Below are 15,833 nucleotides of genomic sequence, written 5' to 3'. Positions count from 1 at the left end.
ACTTCATCAACTTTTAATTAAAGTGCATCTTTGCAACCATATTTTCATCTAATTGTCATACTTTCATGCATACTATCTTTACAAAGGGAAGTTCTAAGTCATGTGGCCTTAAGTCCAAGAAGTTTTTTAAAACATAACATCGAACAAAGTTCACACAAACTCACTTCGAATGTAGTACAAACACTTCTGAACAAATTATGGAATACTACATGCATAAATGCATTGCAAATATTACACAGTAAAAAAGACAAAGGAAAGAATAAATATTTCTGTACGGATAACAAGAGATAAGAGGAAAGGACTAAAGTGTAGAACATTCCAATCTGTCGTTCCGAATCATGTTCATAAAAGATCGACCCATACTATTTTTTTTCTCTTTGTATTTTTTTTTTGTTTTTTATTTGCATTTTTTTTTTTTTTTTTTATTTGCATTTTTTTCCTTTTTTGTTCTTCTTTTCATTTTGCATTTCTTGGAGCTTTTTTGATTTTAAAATACGCTTTGGAGCTAACAGGTGTTTTTACAACATATACCTTCACTGTGGTAACTAAATCACATCTGAACATCTACAATGCCCTCATTCCACCCTCTGGGGAGCATTACAGACACCAGGCCACCATTTTACTTCACAAATCATATTATGCTATAAATCAAACCATTCTGACTTTTGAGCATCCTCCTAAGAAACCATTAATACACCAGGGTAGAAAGGAACATTACAGACATTGTAAGAGTTCCAATTTTCATGCATTCCGTGCAGCATGAAAACTTGTGCGAAAACAAAATTTCATGAAATTTTTTCCTTGTTATATGTAATACTCTTTCATCATTTGATTCCACAGAATTTTAATACGCTTTTCAAATGTGCCTTGCCTAAGGACAAAAGTGATGTAGCTAAGCTTGAATCCTAGACCTTCACGTGGAAACCCTAAATGCACCAACCACTAGACCGTGATGTCTCTACATCTCTTCAAAAGAGTTACACTTTTATCGAGAAACAAGCATTTTATCACCTAATCACAGTCTCTCATATGGTCTGCCAATGTGAGATACATTAATGGTCGCTATAAAAGTGATGGCAGACAGGGAGTAAAAGATGACATAACATAAGCCTAAATCAGTCCCTAAAAAACTACACAGCTGTTTCTGAAAAAGAAAGAAAGAAAGAAATGCATGGGTTGGCAGTACTGTTTGTAAGCAAAAGTACATCCTAAGTTTGCAATAAATACAAATTATTTTGGGCTTTGCTTTTATGTTTTGCTGTGCTTCTTTTTTCTTCTGTTAAAAAAAGTCCTGTAGGGCAAGCTTAACACAAAAAACAAACTAGAAATGTCGCTATGGCGACTGGTATGCCTCCGCCATAATGCATGATTCTCCTAATAGGTCTAGATAGTACATGTGGACAATGTGTGATTACATTTTCACAAAACTGGCAAAATATTGAAATGACAAGTTTGTCACAAATGTGTTGAATGTTCACCTTCCTTGACCTTGATTTAATTGGATGAATAGGAGAGCATGTATTTGGGGATTTAAGGACTTTAACTTGACTTTGACCTATTCATACATTTATGCATTGAGTAATTTTCATGGTACCAGTATGGAGAAAAAGTGCAATTTCTGTACTGAATAGTAAATTGTTACCATGTTATCTGGCCTTTGACCCTAAAATTCATAAGATAATCACTTTCAGGTAGAACATGCATAAATATGCAGTAAGTTTCACGATAAATTGAGCCACTTCCGAGATATGAAGGAAAAAGTTAGTTCAGCACTTTCACTTGATCTTTGACCTTTCGACTTTTGAGGCAAAAAAGAAAGAAAAAGAAAAAAAAAAACTCTCCAGAGAATTTCTATTAGGTTACACATGCATACACCAAGTGTAAAAAAAAAAATAATCCTGCTGGCATTGCATGAACATGAGGGAAATAGTAAAATTTTGAAGTGTTGCACTTGACCATTGACCCTTGACCTTTGACCCCATGAACCCTACATTCTCTAGATAATCACTGCCAGTCAGTACATGTATATACTATGGTCCATGAAGATACCTTGAACAATTTTCCAATTTTCCAATTTACAGAGAAAAAAAGAAGTTTTAATACTTTTACTTGACTTTTTGACCTTTGACCTTTGACCTCATGACCCAAACTTTCACCAGAGAATTTAAATTGGGTAATACATGTATACACTAAGTTTCAAGAAAATTTCTTCAGGCATTGCATAGATATGGTGGAAATAGTGAAATTTTATGTATTTGACCTTGACCTTTTGACCTTTGACCTTGAGCACGTGCACCCAAAAGTTGATAGGCACAACTTCACCCCCTAATACACATACATGCCAAGTTTCATTAGGATACCTCAACAGGTTTTGATAGTTACCTTGTCCACAAAATTCATTACGGACGGACGGAAAGATGGACGGACGGAAAGACGGACGGACGGACGGAAGGACGGACGGACGGACGGACGGACGGACGGACGGACGGACGGACGGACGGACGGACAACCCGAAAACATAATGCCTCCGGCACCACTTCGTGGCGGAGGCATAAAAAGGCAAGAAATAAACACATGAGATCATTAATAATCTAGGAATTCAGTAACAATTGTATATGTGCGATTTCAGCTTTACGCAATTGCAGCATTTTACTGTTCCTGTTGATTGCAAGGTATCGAAATGAAACACTCATAGCAAAGATAACTATATCAGCAATAAGTCAGCACAATCAAAGAAACAAACAAACAAACAAAGAAACACACAAACAAAAGCACAGAGCTGGGGACGATGCCTTCCCCAGCATGAAAAGCTAAGTTGGCAATGGCTAATTAGAACGGAAGCCACTTACACATGGCCAAGGAAGGTTGGGTTGGCAACTGATTGAGAAGTACTGGTTTAGTGTGAGATGTTGTCCTTACATTGGAAGCAACCCCACACAATAATGACGTGCGATGCAGTCCACACATTCACACTACTGTTAAAAGATCTAGTGGAACACACATCATCCGTCAGTCCACGGGACTTACTAGTACTTCTATAGAAAGTACATACATTAGCCGACTGAATACTGCTATATATTTTGCCTCTGCTATATAAAAGGCTCCTGTGAAGCATTATTCAGATTTTGCATGCTGTCTGAATTATCACTATGATTGTCACCCATTTCCCTTTGCATAACATACTCATGACAATCGAAGTGGCTATTATAGAACCCATATTTGACCCTATACTGATGGTCATTCACAACTCTTGCTTTGGCACACAGTAACATATCCTCTCCCCCTATAGGGATATATTTTGAACATGCTTGTATATTGCCTTGTTACTGTAGTCAGCCTAATATGCATTACTTTCCGTCTGCATGCTGCATTCATTACTCCTTATATGTCCGCAAAGTCTCTTGAACACACCAACTTAAAAACTATAATCATACCTTGTTCAGTTCTACATAGGCATGATACTCTGTCTACACTTGGTATAATGAATATTCAGTTTATGTAAATTATGTTAATTATAATCCTCTGGGGCTATCATATCAGAAAAACTCAGAGCAGTTGTGTTCCTGCACAGTAGGTCCTCTTGCATTTTATCTCTCTGCATTTCTGGTGGAATTGGACCATCTTAAACATGCATATGCCTCCCTACACCACCTAGCTTTATTCTCACTTAACTAGCTGCCATTTTCATAAGTGGGCCTGCCTGAACAAATGAAATATGCTAACAATGCTACAATACATTAACATGTTGACATCTAGGCAGTAGCTAAATGGTCCCATAAGAATGTATTCCTGAAATATAAGCTAATGTTACCCAAAGTTGAAAGACCATTGCATAATTTGGTTTGAAGCTGAATGCTAGGGTCCATTACTACACAAATATGTAGAAAAATACAAATGACCTTGGAATACATAATACCCAAATGATAATTAGAATACGTTAGAAAAATAAATACTGTTTTAGCAAGAGGGAGAATCCTTTGAAAAACGAGTTTAAATACATTTCCATCAACATAATTGCCATAAGGCCATAAGAATTGGTAAGGAATGTTGTTGTTGTTGTCATTAATGATGCTGACAGTAATAATAATCAAAAGAATCAGTACCTTCATCACAATTTAAATTATTATCAAAATCACTATTAAATAATCATGCTTATGATTTTCCCCCAATTGTAATAGTATTTATCATTATTCTGGATTATGACTATTCTTAAAATCAACATTATTCTCATCAGCATCATTTTCCTCGCCAATCTTTTCAGAATTCACTATATATCCTCTAATTTCTAAATGAGTCCACGGACCAGGACCTGGTGTACTGTCATACCCTGGGTCATGACTTCCTTAAAACGTATATTCAGACACAGCCACCATGGCAGCAAACCTTTAGCAGTCGGTGATAATAATATTAATGCCCAGTCATCCCTGTCACAATGCAATGATATCAATGAAATATAGATAACTCTTCATAAAAATCCACATACGCAGCCTATAATTACTTTTTTACTCCTAATTACCTATAATCCTTATTACTTATAATTATTTATTATTATTTTACTTATAATCCTATTACTCCTAACGCATAATGTAGTTGTTCTTGCGTTTCTGTTGCTGAGCTGCATATACATGCATTGCCTATACCACCTCTCTAGCACAGCATGACATTTGTGTCATTCTGTTTGGTACTGTAATCAAAAAGAGAAATAAGAAATAATTAAATTATGGTATTAATTTGATGTATCATACAGCACCTATTTATTGCATAGATAAGATTACTAATGCAACTAAATTTTTTTTTTTTTTTTATGAAGAGCTAAAAACATTCTTCGCCCATATTTGGTAATTCAGCAAACAGAGCAAAAGACAGATTAATAATTCAACAAAATGACAAAATATTAGCTGCTACCCCATGGTACCAATAAAAGCATCATATCAAAAAACAACAACCCCCAAACAAACAAACAAGCAACAAAAAAAAACCTTGGCATTCTATGAATAAAAAAGAAAATTATCAGGAAACCTCACCACTATTGCTAGCAGAGCCGAAAGCCCTCCATATAAATTAATCACTCTGGAAAACTTCTGAGGGGGCGGATCTCGTCCACTCCTGACTGATGGTCAGAAGGATCACAATCACAGTCTTCCTGATCCTCCTGGGTGGCCATCGATGGGGTTCGTCCGACATACCCACCCTCTGGACCAGACATCAGCATCCCCGGGGCAGAACACAACGACGAAGGCTCCAGGGTGTTTCCATTAGCCTCTGTCGGGGTCCCAGATCCGTCAGTCGGTGTGGCTGTGCTGCTGTGTGTGCTAGGTTGGACGTTACTACAGCTGCTGCCACGGCTGCAAGGTGGGGTTCCATGCTCGGGTACACGAGGCTCATTGATGCCTGGTGGTGAGTGGGTGATACTCCCTGGTGGATCGGCGGGGATGTGGGGTGGTGTTACAGCTGATGGACCGGTGTCATCCTCGTTAATTGGAATAGCAACATAGCGAGCACTGCTATCACCACTGAAGACTACCATACCACTGTAAGTAGAAAGATGTAGATCAACATATCATGTGATCAATACACTTTATGATTAATCTACCATGGTAATTGAGATGTGCAACAAGTTTTATGTCATCCTATAGGTAATACTAAATCTTACTATTCCCTCCTGACTCTGAATGTATATATGTTTGCTCTGTTTTCATCACCTCTAATGACTATGATGTGTCAATCACATTTCCCATTATCAATAAAACTGTAATATACTGCATATCAGAAAACTACCTCCGAGATATTACAAAACATAAAGTATGGGCAGTGTGACTCAGTCTTGTATTCATACAAAATGTTGACTGCTTTGTTTTCAGATGCACACTAGTGTGGCTCAGAGCATTACAGCACTGATTCTACAAGAGATGATGCTCCTATTGTACAATTGGTGTACCAATAATTTCTTATTCTAATTCATGAAATTCTTCTGTCAAGATGTTTTCACTGCAACTGATTGACAAATTGCCCTACATCAATGTAAATAAGCACTGAATTGATCAGTGTTGTTGATAGACACTGATCAATTCAGCGATTATTTACATAGATGTAGGGTAATTTGTCAGTCAGTTGCAATCAATATTTTCTTGCCAGAACTTAATGCTAACTAGAGAAGCACTCTGAGAGCGCAGACCTCTGCCAAGCATGCAGCTCATTTCCATCACTGATCTTGTTCTTCCATAGAGATATCTGATTTCCACCCATACATACTTTTAGCATGCTGAAGTGTTTATAGTGTGCTGAAAGTCACCCGATTTCCCAATATAGAAGCCTTTGTTACGTCATAGACCCTCAGCTGCACGGCGCGCCTCGCCCTAGCAGAAACTAGAGCACGCACTTTAGTGCGCGCATGCAAACCTTAAATACGCTCAGCCTGAACTCCCAGGTTCATTGACCCTACCTGCCAAATATCAAAAATCCTTCATAAATTCCCCAAAAATTTTCGGATCACCACCAAAAGTTAATCGTTTGTTATTTGTGTCATTCTCAACTTTTCCTGCAAGTTTCATCCCAATCCATTCACTACTTTTTGAGTTATTTTGAACACGGACAAACAAACGAATGAACGAACAAACAAACGAACGAAAGAATGAACAAACCAACGTAAATGAAAACATAACCTCCTCCCTTGGCGGAGGTAACTAGAAAAGCACTCTGAGAGTGTAGACCTCCGCCAAGCAGCTACTTTCCACCGATGATCTTGCTCTTCCCAAAGAGATTTTTCTCCTCTTCACCACAGGGGAAAAGTTCTTTGGCCTCTTCCATAGAGATCAGTGATTTCCACCCATAGGTATACAGGCTGAAAAATTGCCAGATTTCCCAATATAGAAGCCTTTGTTACATCATAAACCCTAAGCTGTGTGGCGTGCCTCGCCCTAGCAGAAACTAGAGCATGCACTTTAGTGCGCGTTTAAAAACCTTGAAAATGCACAGCTTGAACTCCCAAGTTCATTGACCCTACCTGTCAAAATATCAAAAATCCTTCATAAATTCCCAAAAATTCTCACATCACTACCAAAATTTAATCATTTGTTACTTGTGTCATTCTCAACCTTTCCTGTAAGTTTCATCCACATCTGTTAACTTATTTTTGAGTTATTTTGCACACTGACAAACAAACCAACGGTAAAGAAAACATAACCTCCTCCCTTGGCAGAGGTAATAAGTGGCTCTCACCTGGATGTCTCAGAAGGGCTTGTAGGAACTCCAGTCCAGACATCACCTGGTAGAGAAAGGGACATAGAAGTCACAGAAGTATGAAAAAAGTTTTGCAATACTTCGAAAATAAAGATGCAGTGTCTGCATGCAAAGAGTATTCCTCCTCTCACAAATTTACAAGAGTATAGGTAAAGGCAAAATTTACTATTTGCAGGTGAAATAAAAACACAGCATTAGTGGTTCAAAATAGTTCCAAAATGTGAGTTAGGGATAGAAAAATCCAATGTAAGAATTTGAATACGTGTAATCAATGTTAAGTATGATTAAATATACATAATGTGAACAATAGTTATAATAAACATGTTTCTAGACTAAAATCGTCTACAGTTATGGTTTATTGAAAAAAATACTGATATATCTCCTTTTAACATATTTTAGGCTTCCTTGTAATTTATTTATATGGAAAGAAGTTTTGTAAAACGGATGAATTTTTGAAACATAACAATCTATGAAACATATAGTTGCCTGAATGGGCCTTGAAAAGATAACTTTTTTTTTTGGGGGGGGGGGGGAAATTTGATGGCCCAACATCATTTCTACTGGCCCTGGGACACCAAAAGATAACATATTTGGAAGAGTTGGTGGCCCAGCAATTTTCTTAATGGCTTAATTTTGCGAGAACCAAGATTCACGAAATTAAAATGCACACGAAAGTTGTGTCTACACTATTTACATTGAGTGTTAGAAGCAACTTGTGAAAATTTCATGCCATGAAAAAGGCAGTTAGCTCCAATTTGTGAAAATTTAATGCTGCGAAAATATCATGCTGCGAAAATATCATGTTTTACAGTAGTAAAACATAATAGAGATCAGACATAATAGCAGGGAGAACCTGCATGGCATATTGGGCAGAAATGAAAAATGCTGATGACTAACCCAACTCACCGGTACTGATGTGGCCATCTACAGACTTGTCTTGAGCAGAGATCCTGCGACATCGATCTAAAAGAAATAGGTAATGTACAGTTAAAGGAATTAAGCAATGCAAATGCATGTTGACTCGTATTGATTCAAAATACCCTGATCACAATTTTTGAGACAATTAGAGTATCTAAATATGTGCCATATGTTTTATAATAACTAGTATTATCAGTGAAGGCGATTAATACCCCCGCCCTTAGTGTTGCTTTATAGTACGTGATGTCGTGAGGGCAATGACGTTAATACCAAGTTTGTGCACTTGTCAAATTGGAAACAGAATAATTTTAGTTTACTGTACAATTACAGAGTTGAGACTGAGTTCCACAAAGTTTGGGTAAAAACTGTGGTTACCATGGCAATGCATTGTCTGATACAAACACAAGGGACATTTTGCATAACTACACTTAAAGACCATCATACACACCAAATTTGACCTTCATATCTTGAATGGTTTATTTTGATACAAAAATGAGTGGTTACCATGGCAACGCATTTTCCTTAAATAAACACATTGGTGTCTTGCAAAACTACACTTCTAGATCATGATACATACTAAATTTGACTTTAATTGCTTGAATGATGGAAAAGATATTCGATCTGCAAAATTTTGGTAAAATTGTGGTTACCATGGCAATGCATGGTTTGTGTGACAAACACAAAAATTATGTGTTCCACATCTATACCTCAGGGCTATAATGCCTACCAAATTTGATTTCAATTGCTTGAAAACTGTGGAAGAAGTTCACTCCACAGGATTTAAAAAAAAAACATGTGGTTACCATTGCAACGCATTGTCCGATACAAATACAAAGGACATTTTGCAAAAACTACACTTAAAGAGCATCATACACACCAAATTTCACCTTCATATATTAAATGGTTCAATTTGATACAAAAATGGGTGGTTACCATGACAACATATTTTTCTTATATTAACACATTGGTGCCTTGCATAACTACACCTCCCGATCATCATACTAAATTTGACCTTAATTGCTTGAATAATGTGGAAGCTATTCAATCGACACGGTTTTGGTAAAATTATGGTTACCATGGTAACGCTTGGTCCGACAAACACAAAAATTATGTGTTCCACATCTATGCCTCAAGGCCATAATGCCTACAAAATTTGATTTCAATTGCTTCAAATCTGTGGAAGTTGTTCACTGCACAAGATTAACAAGCAGTTACCATGGCAACACTTTGTCAAGTACACAAAGAGTGTATTGCATAACTAAACTTTTAGATCATCATAGATACCAATTTTGAAATTGATTGCTAAAATACTATGGAAGTTATTCAATCCACAAGGTTTAGATAAAATTATGGTTATCATGGCAACGCATTGTCCGACAAACACAAAAATCATGTCTTGCACATCTATACCTCAATATCATTTTTCATTCTGTTTGTTCCACCATACCTTACTTAATCACAGACAAATTAAACATTATAATTCGATGTAGTTATAATGATAGTAAAATGGAGTAACAGCTTGAACCATGATACTTACTAGTGTGATTTCTGCGATAATACCATATGCAGAGGAAAACAATCACAGCTATTATGCCACCCACAATAAGAAGAATTGTCCCAAGATTGCTCCATGCTAGAGAGAAGAAAAAAGAAAAGAAAAAGAAGAATTAAGACAAAGCTAGAAAAGCATGTGGAGAGTGCAGACCTCTGCCAAGCAGTTCATTTCCACTCACAGTGTAGGCCTACATGCATGCTGAATATCACCAAGTATCCCAAAATAGAAGCCTTTTGTTTATTTATGTCTTCAGTTTCCATCAGTGTGGCATCTCGCCCAAGCAGAGCTTGCACTTTAGTATGCATATGCAAACCTCAAATACCCGCAGCTTGAACTCCCAAGTTTATTGACCCTATTTGCCAAAAGACACACACACACACACACAAAATCTTTCAAAAAATTCATAAAAATTCCTAGATTACTAATCAAATTCAATCATCTGTTCCTTGAGTCATTATCAACTTTTCCTGTAAGTTTTATCTGAATCTGTCCACAACTTTTTGAGTTATTTTTCAAACAAATGAACAAACACCTGCTAAAACTAAACGCATGTTAATGACACCGAGATAAAAGAAAGACATGTGACTATGTTTCCCATTCTTTTCTGATGGTAGAGAATAGACTTAAATGTTGTGATCTATAAAATGACCGACTGATGATAATAGCTACTGTATACGCCATACATTTAGCAAGTATAATTTTTCATGAATCGGGACTTCCCAACGACTTTGCAAGTGGTCAAATTCGCGATCGTGGTGTACTGTACTGAATGGAGAATTTTACGCATGCATGTCACATTCATGACAGGATCAGAATCAATATTTTTGCATGCACCTGATTCAAGAACTTTGCAAATATAAAAATCTCACAAAATATCCAGCATATGCAGTAGCTTGATATCAGTGTATTAATGGCATACAATGTATAATGCAGAGGGGGGGGGGGGGGGTTATGGTAAGCTCTGAAATTGATCAACAAGCACGAACAGTCTGGTTCATGCACGTAAATGACATATCAATTTCCATTTCTACCAAATGATTCTCATTTTTCTTAGAGGTATTAACACAATACAAGCATAGAATTATGACAATACATGCAAACGAGAGAGTAAACACATAACAATAATCACACAACCCTGAACACCGAATGAATATCACATGGAAATGAAGCGTGCCAATGCAAGGTAAACAACACAGAAACTACATAAAAGGAAACTTACTTAGGATGTAAAATTGTAAAGTATGGCGAGTGAAAATACTGTTTGACATGGAGTGAATGTAATAACAGAGACAGGAAGGAAAGAAAGTGGTAAAAAATTACTAAAAATGTCCAAGAGTAAACATCTCATTCACAGAAATTTGATGATAATTAGTGTTTTCAACAATTTAGTTCATAATGAAATAGCACTGATAAAATGTGATAACTCAATGGGTGCAATACCTTAAAGTCACAGCCCTTACACATCTCACATGTAACTCATCATTCAGGAGGTGACACTTGTTATATATCAATTTGATGAATTAGAATTGATTCATTTGCACTCGAAGAGTTTTGTACAAAGGACAGGTCTGTATGCATTGAAAACAAAAACCTACCAAGTTTACTCTTGCCTGTTGCAGGCACTTCTGAGGGTGCTTCCTGAGTTGGAGAGGGAGAAAAATGCTGCAGGCCCTGAGATGGAGACTGGGTAGTTGTCCTGACAATAGGAGGTAGGGTTGTTTTCATGACGACAGTTCCTCCCGGTGTAAGTGTCACCTGACGGCAGTTCTGGTGGTCAGTCCTATGCGTGCACTTGATGCAGCCGATGTCATGGGGAAACCACCTGTAAAGTTCAATGCATCATCGCATGGGTTTAACCATGATCAGCATACTTGTTGGCAGTAACATTACTGAAAAAAACCCTCTTATTTGAGCAGAACAAAGTACAAGTGCATAATAGAGCAATATTATGCTAAAAATGGCCCTATATCCCATTGATAAAGAATCCTGACAAAAAAAAGAAAAAGAAAAACAGTAATCCGGATCACCACCAAAATTTAATAATCTATTCCCCGGGCCATTTTGATTAAGGCCAATTTAGGTCATTTATTCGGCAAAATAAAACACAATAACATCTAATAATGGCGTTTACAATGAGAGCCAGGCAGCCTTGAAAGCATCTTGTGCTTGTGTTAGGTTGCCTACACATGAAAATACAACTTTGCAATAGCAACATATATTACAACTGGTTCTGTGTGAAATCAAGTAAATAAAAAAAAAAATCATCACATTAATACGTACATAGTATATACACACTCTTTTCAATATTTTTCATCAAATTTTCATCCGAATCCATTCAATACTTTTTTTTTTTCAAACAGACAAACAAATAGACAAACGGACAGACAAAAAAAGAACACCAACAAAAAATATAACCTCATTGGAGGAGGAAATCAACTGCCGACTTGTTGTCATCCCTCCACCCCTCTGAATTGAGATGGAAATTGACGATTAAAGGACAAGTTCACCTTCATAGACATGAGGGTTGAGTGAATGCAGCAATATTAGTAGGACACATCAGTGAGAGTTTGAGCAAAATCGGACAATCCGTTAAAAAGTTACGAATTTTTGAAGTTTCTGCTCAGTCACGGCTGGATGAAAAGACTACCATAGCTTGTGATGTCACATGAGTACAACGATATAAAGAAGGAATAAAGAAAATTCAACATATTTCCATTTTTTCTCGCATAACAAAAGAACACTCGACTTCTCTCTTTCAGAAGGCATGGGAAATAATATTACCCTTAACATACGTCAGTAGCAAGTCGAAGAAATGTGCACTTTATTCAAAAAGTAAAGTTTTGTGAAATTCTCTTTTTATTTTCCTTATATAGTTGTACGCATGTGACATCATACACTGTAGTAGTCTTCTCTTCCAGCAGTGACTGCGCAGATACTTAAAATATTCGTAACTTTTGAATGGATTGTCCAATTTTCTTCAAACTTTCACTGATGTGTTCTACTAATATTGCTGCATTCTCTCAATCCTAATGTGTATGAAGGTGGACTTGTCCTTTAATCACTTATGGTCCAAGGGCTGTTCACACTTCATGAGCAAGTTTATATATCAAGATATCCTGACTACGAGTCTGGAGTCTTTTCCATTTACAGAAAAAAAAAATTGTTTTGACATTCCCACACATGAAAGTTGATAGGCATTTAATACTTAACTGCATAACATGCATAATGATGTACACACATCATCCTTTAATTATACTAGTAGGTCCCTACACACATTTGATAGCAGAGTACACTGAAACCATCCACTATATAGAATGTTAAAAGCATACACACACCCATACCAGTAGTAAGCATTTGAAAACTAATGATTCAACCTGTTTAGAATGTGTATCGAAAATAATGAAGACATTTTTGCCTGTTTTAGAATAATACTTAAGCAACTATAGTGCAAAATCTGAAAAGAAAAAGAAAAAGAAATATAAGACAAAGTTTTACTACATTTTCAAATATAATCTGTTTATGTATGATTTTTGGCTAGTTGTAAACTGTCAAAAAGTGCTTGCGTGTGAGTAGGTAGGTATGTCTGTGTAAAAACTTTTAAAATATTTGTATAACATAAAGTTTGATTTGTGTCAGATTTTGTTACTGGGGCCCCATCGATACAAGCCCTGCTTCACAGGGATCCATGACCTTTCAATGTCTTCTACATATGTACACTTTCCGATATAATTACATGCATATATTTTTGCTTGCATGTGAATACGTATGTTTTTACTGAATGGCTACATAAAACTGAATTGAATTGAATTAAAGTAGAGATCATACCCTGGCGGGCAGCTTTGGCCACATATGGTGTTCCTCTGCTTCGTGCAACCTTGCACAACTTCAGCACCGGGGGCGCATGAAGAACACGGCTTGCACCGAAGGATGTGGTAGTCAGCCCGGTCCTGGTAGAAGCCATCGGGGCACGGATCACAGTGGAGACTGGTGCCATGACCAAAGCCACAGGCCTGTATGGAAACATAGCACCAGGGGGGCATTTCATGAAGGAACTTGTCGGATAAAATGTCCGACAAGTCAAGTATATCCGACAAGTTCAGAGAAATCAGCCAATCAGACTACAGAATTTCTCAAAACTTGTCGGATAAAAGAGACTTGTCAGATTTTTTATCCGACAAGTTCCTTCATGAAATGGTCCCCAGGGGACACTTCCCATGTACATTCACAGCCTTCCATTTTGTTGGGACACTCTATAATCAAAATGCAGCATTTTAAAACAGAACGCCTTTGCAATAATTAATCTCGAATGAAATGCGCTCATTCTACATAGTTATGCTTCTCGATGATGAGCAGCGGTCGACTCATCATTGATGAAAAGAGACACCTGCACAACAACAATTATAGTGTTTTTGTTTTTGTTTACCTCTCTTTCGGGATCCGAGACCCGATGTTGAAATCCTTTCATGCAGCGGGTGCAGTAATGGCATGTGTGTCTGTTCCAGTCAAAGAATTCATCTGCAAGGCAGCGGGGAGTGGGCCCTGCTCTTGGCTCCCTCAGAGCATCACGCTTCACAACATGGTTGTCATCAACCTCAAGCACATTCTCTGATTCCAGAAGAGGCTCTTGCAGAACCAACGCTACTGGAAAATCGTTGGTCTGTTGGCATTAAAAAGATTGTACAGACCGGTGAAAAATTAGACCTAATGTCTATACATGCATGGGTCAGTTGAACTGGTGAAAAAGGAGACCTAATGTCGACTACATGCATGGGGCAGTTGAAAATAGAAATGTTGAGCTCTCTTGAAGTTCTGTGTTCCTCTTTCCACTAGCTAGCACTTGCAGAGTATAGAATTATATAAATGATGGCAGACATTGCTAAAAAAAATTGTTAGACACTACTGTGAGTCAATTTAGAAAATTTCAATGTCCAACTTTGCTTAAATATAATGAGTTGCATGATATACTGTATAAGCTGATTTTGGCGAGGGTTTAATTTTCGCCAATTTCATGAATCACAGTTGGATCACGAATTTAACAACACGCGAAAATGCCTCCTTGTGTTTTCTTACTAGAGCATTAATGTAAGCGTTGGTGTCGATTCGCGAAAACAACATCTCACAAAAATGTCTATGACCATTGACCTCGTCATTCGCAGAAATATCTGTGTGCAAAAAGAAGTGTACGCAGGGCCCTGTTTCATAAAGCTGTTCGTAAAGTTACGAACAACTTACGAGCGACTGGTGATCAGTTCTGATGTGCTATACTTATCAGAATGTCCATAATTCAGCACAAGAACTGATCACCAGTTGCTCGTAAGTTGTTCGTAACTTAACGAACAGCTTTATGAAACACTCCCCACGAATGATGCTCAAATACACTGATACATTCATTGAAGTTATTTGTAGGGATGCGAAGTGTGTGTGTGTGTGGGGGGGGGGGGGTAGGGGGAGATAGAGACACACCCTCCCCACCTGCTCTCTTTGAGCACTATCCCTTAGAGGCACTGCAAAAACCTAACTCCTATGTTATATCTCTTCTCTAGCCTTGGCATCTCTGTGAGATAATCAATTAATTTGCAAGCACAAATCATTCTTAGTCGTAAGGGGAGCAGTCTGTGCCAAAGCATGAGCTGCCATATGTATCTAGAGTTATGAAAATTATTAGTGTATGCAGCTTACAAACAATATGAACAGTCAGTGCAATGTTGAAGATATTCTCAAAATGATCGATTAACAATTCAAAAAAACATGCACTAGGCAAAATCAATAATAATATTCTACCACTGGTTTGATAAATTGGAATGGATTTCATTGCACAAAAGTGGAAGTTAACTCACATTTACTAAGTGATTTGCTGGCTGATTTTCACTTCCAAAAACTGACATCACTATGCAAACCATGAGGCCGAAGAGGCGAGTCATCTTGGTCATGAAATGGCTGTCATCAGACTGCTGAATGTTTTGAAAAAAAAAAAGAGAGAAATATTAAATATGTTTGTCGATATATGAATCAGGATAAGTTGGTGATACGACATGAAAAACTATGATTGATCGATGCACTAGCTGTCATGTTAATTGTGGAGGAACCGAATGCCCAAAGCCATACCAATGGATATGATGTG

At 37.3% G+C, this 15,833-nt stretch overlaps 1 protein-coding gene across 1 annotated transcript; it reads right to left on the bottom strand.

Moving 5' to 3' along the window:
• Positions 1 to 7,147: 7,147 nt before the first annotated feature.
• LOC139725001 (uncharacterized) lies at positions 7,148 to 15,633 on the bottom strand. Its single transcript, XM_071636092.1, has 7 exons — positions 15,610 to 15,633; positions 14,136 to 14,369; positions 13,538 to 13,722; positions 11,308 to 11,534; positions 9,695 to 9,790; positions 8,146 to 8,202; positions 7,148 to 7,264 (listed from the first exon to the last, which is right to left on the bottom strand). The coding sequence occupies exons 1-7, from the start codon at positions 15,631 to 15,633 to the stop codon at positions 7,215 to 7,217; spliced, it is 873 nt and encodes a 290-aa protein (XP_071492193.1). The 3' UTR covers positions 7,148 to 7,214.
• Positions 15,634 to 15,833: the final 200 nt, after the last annotated feature.

Source organism: Diadema antillarum, unplaced genomic scaffold (genome assembly GCF_040938485.1).
Source record: "Diadema antillarum isolate AM-2024a unplaced genomic scaffold, OU_Dant_1.0 seq00000009_RagTag, whole genome shotgun sequence".
In the NCBI taxonomy this organism is placed as follows: Eukaryota; Metazoa; Echinodermata; class Echinoidea; order Diadematoida; family Diadematidae; genus Diadema; species Diadema antillarum.
This window is presented reverse-complemented; position numbering and strand designations above follow the sequence as displayed.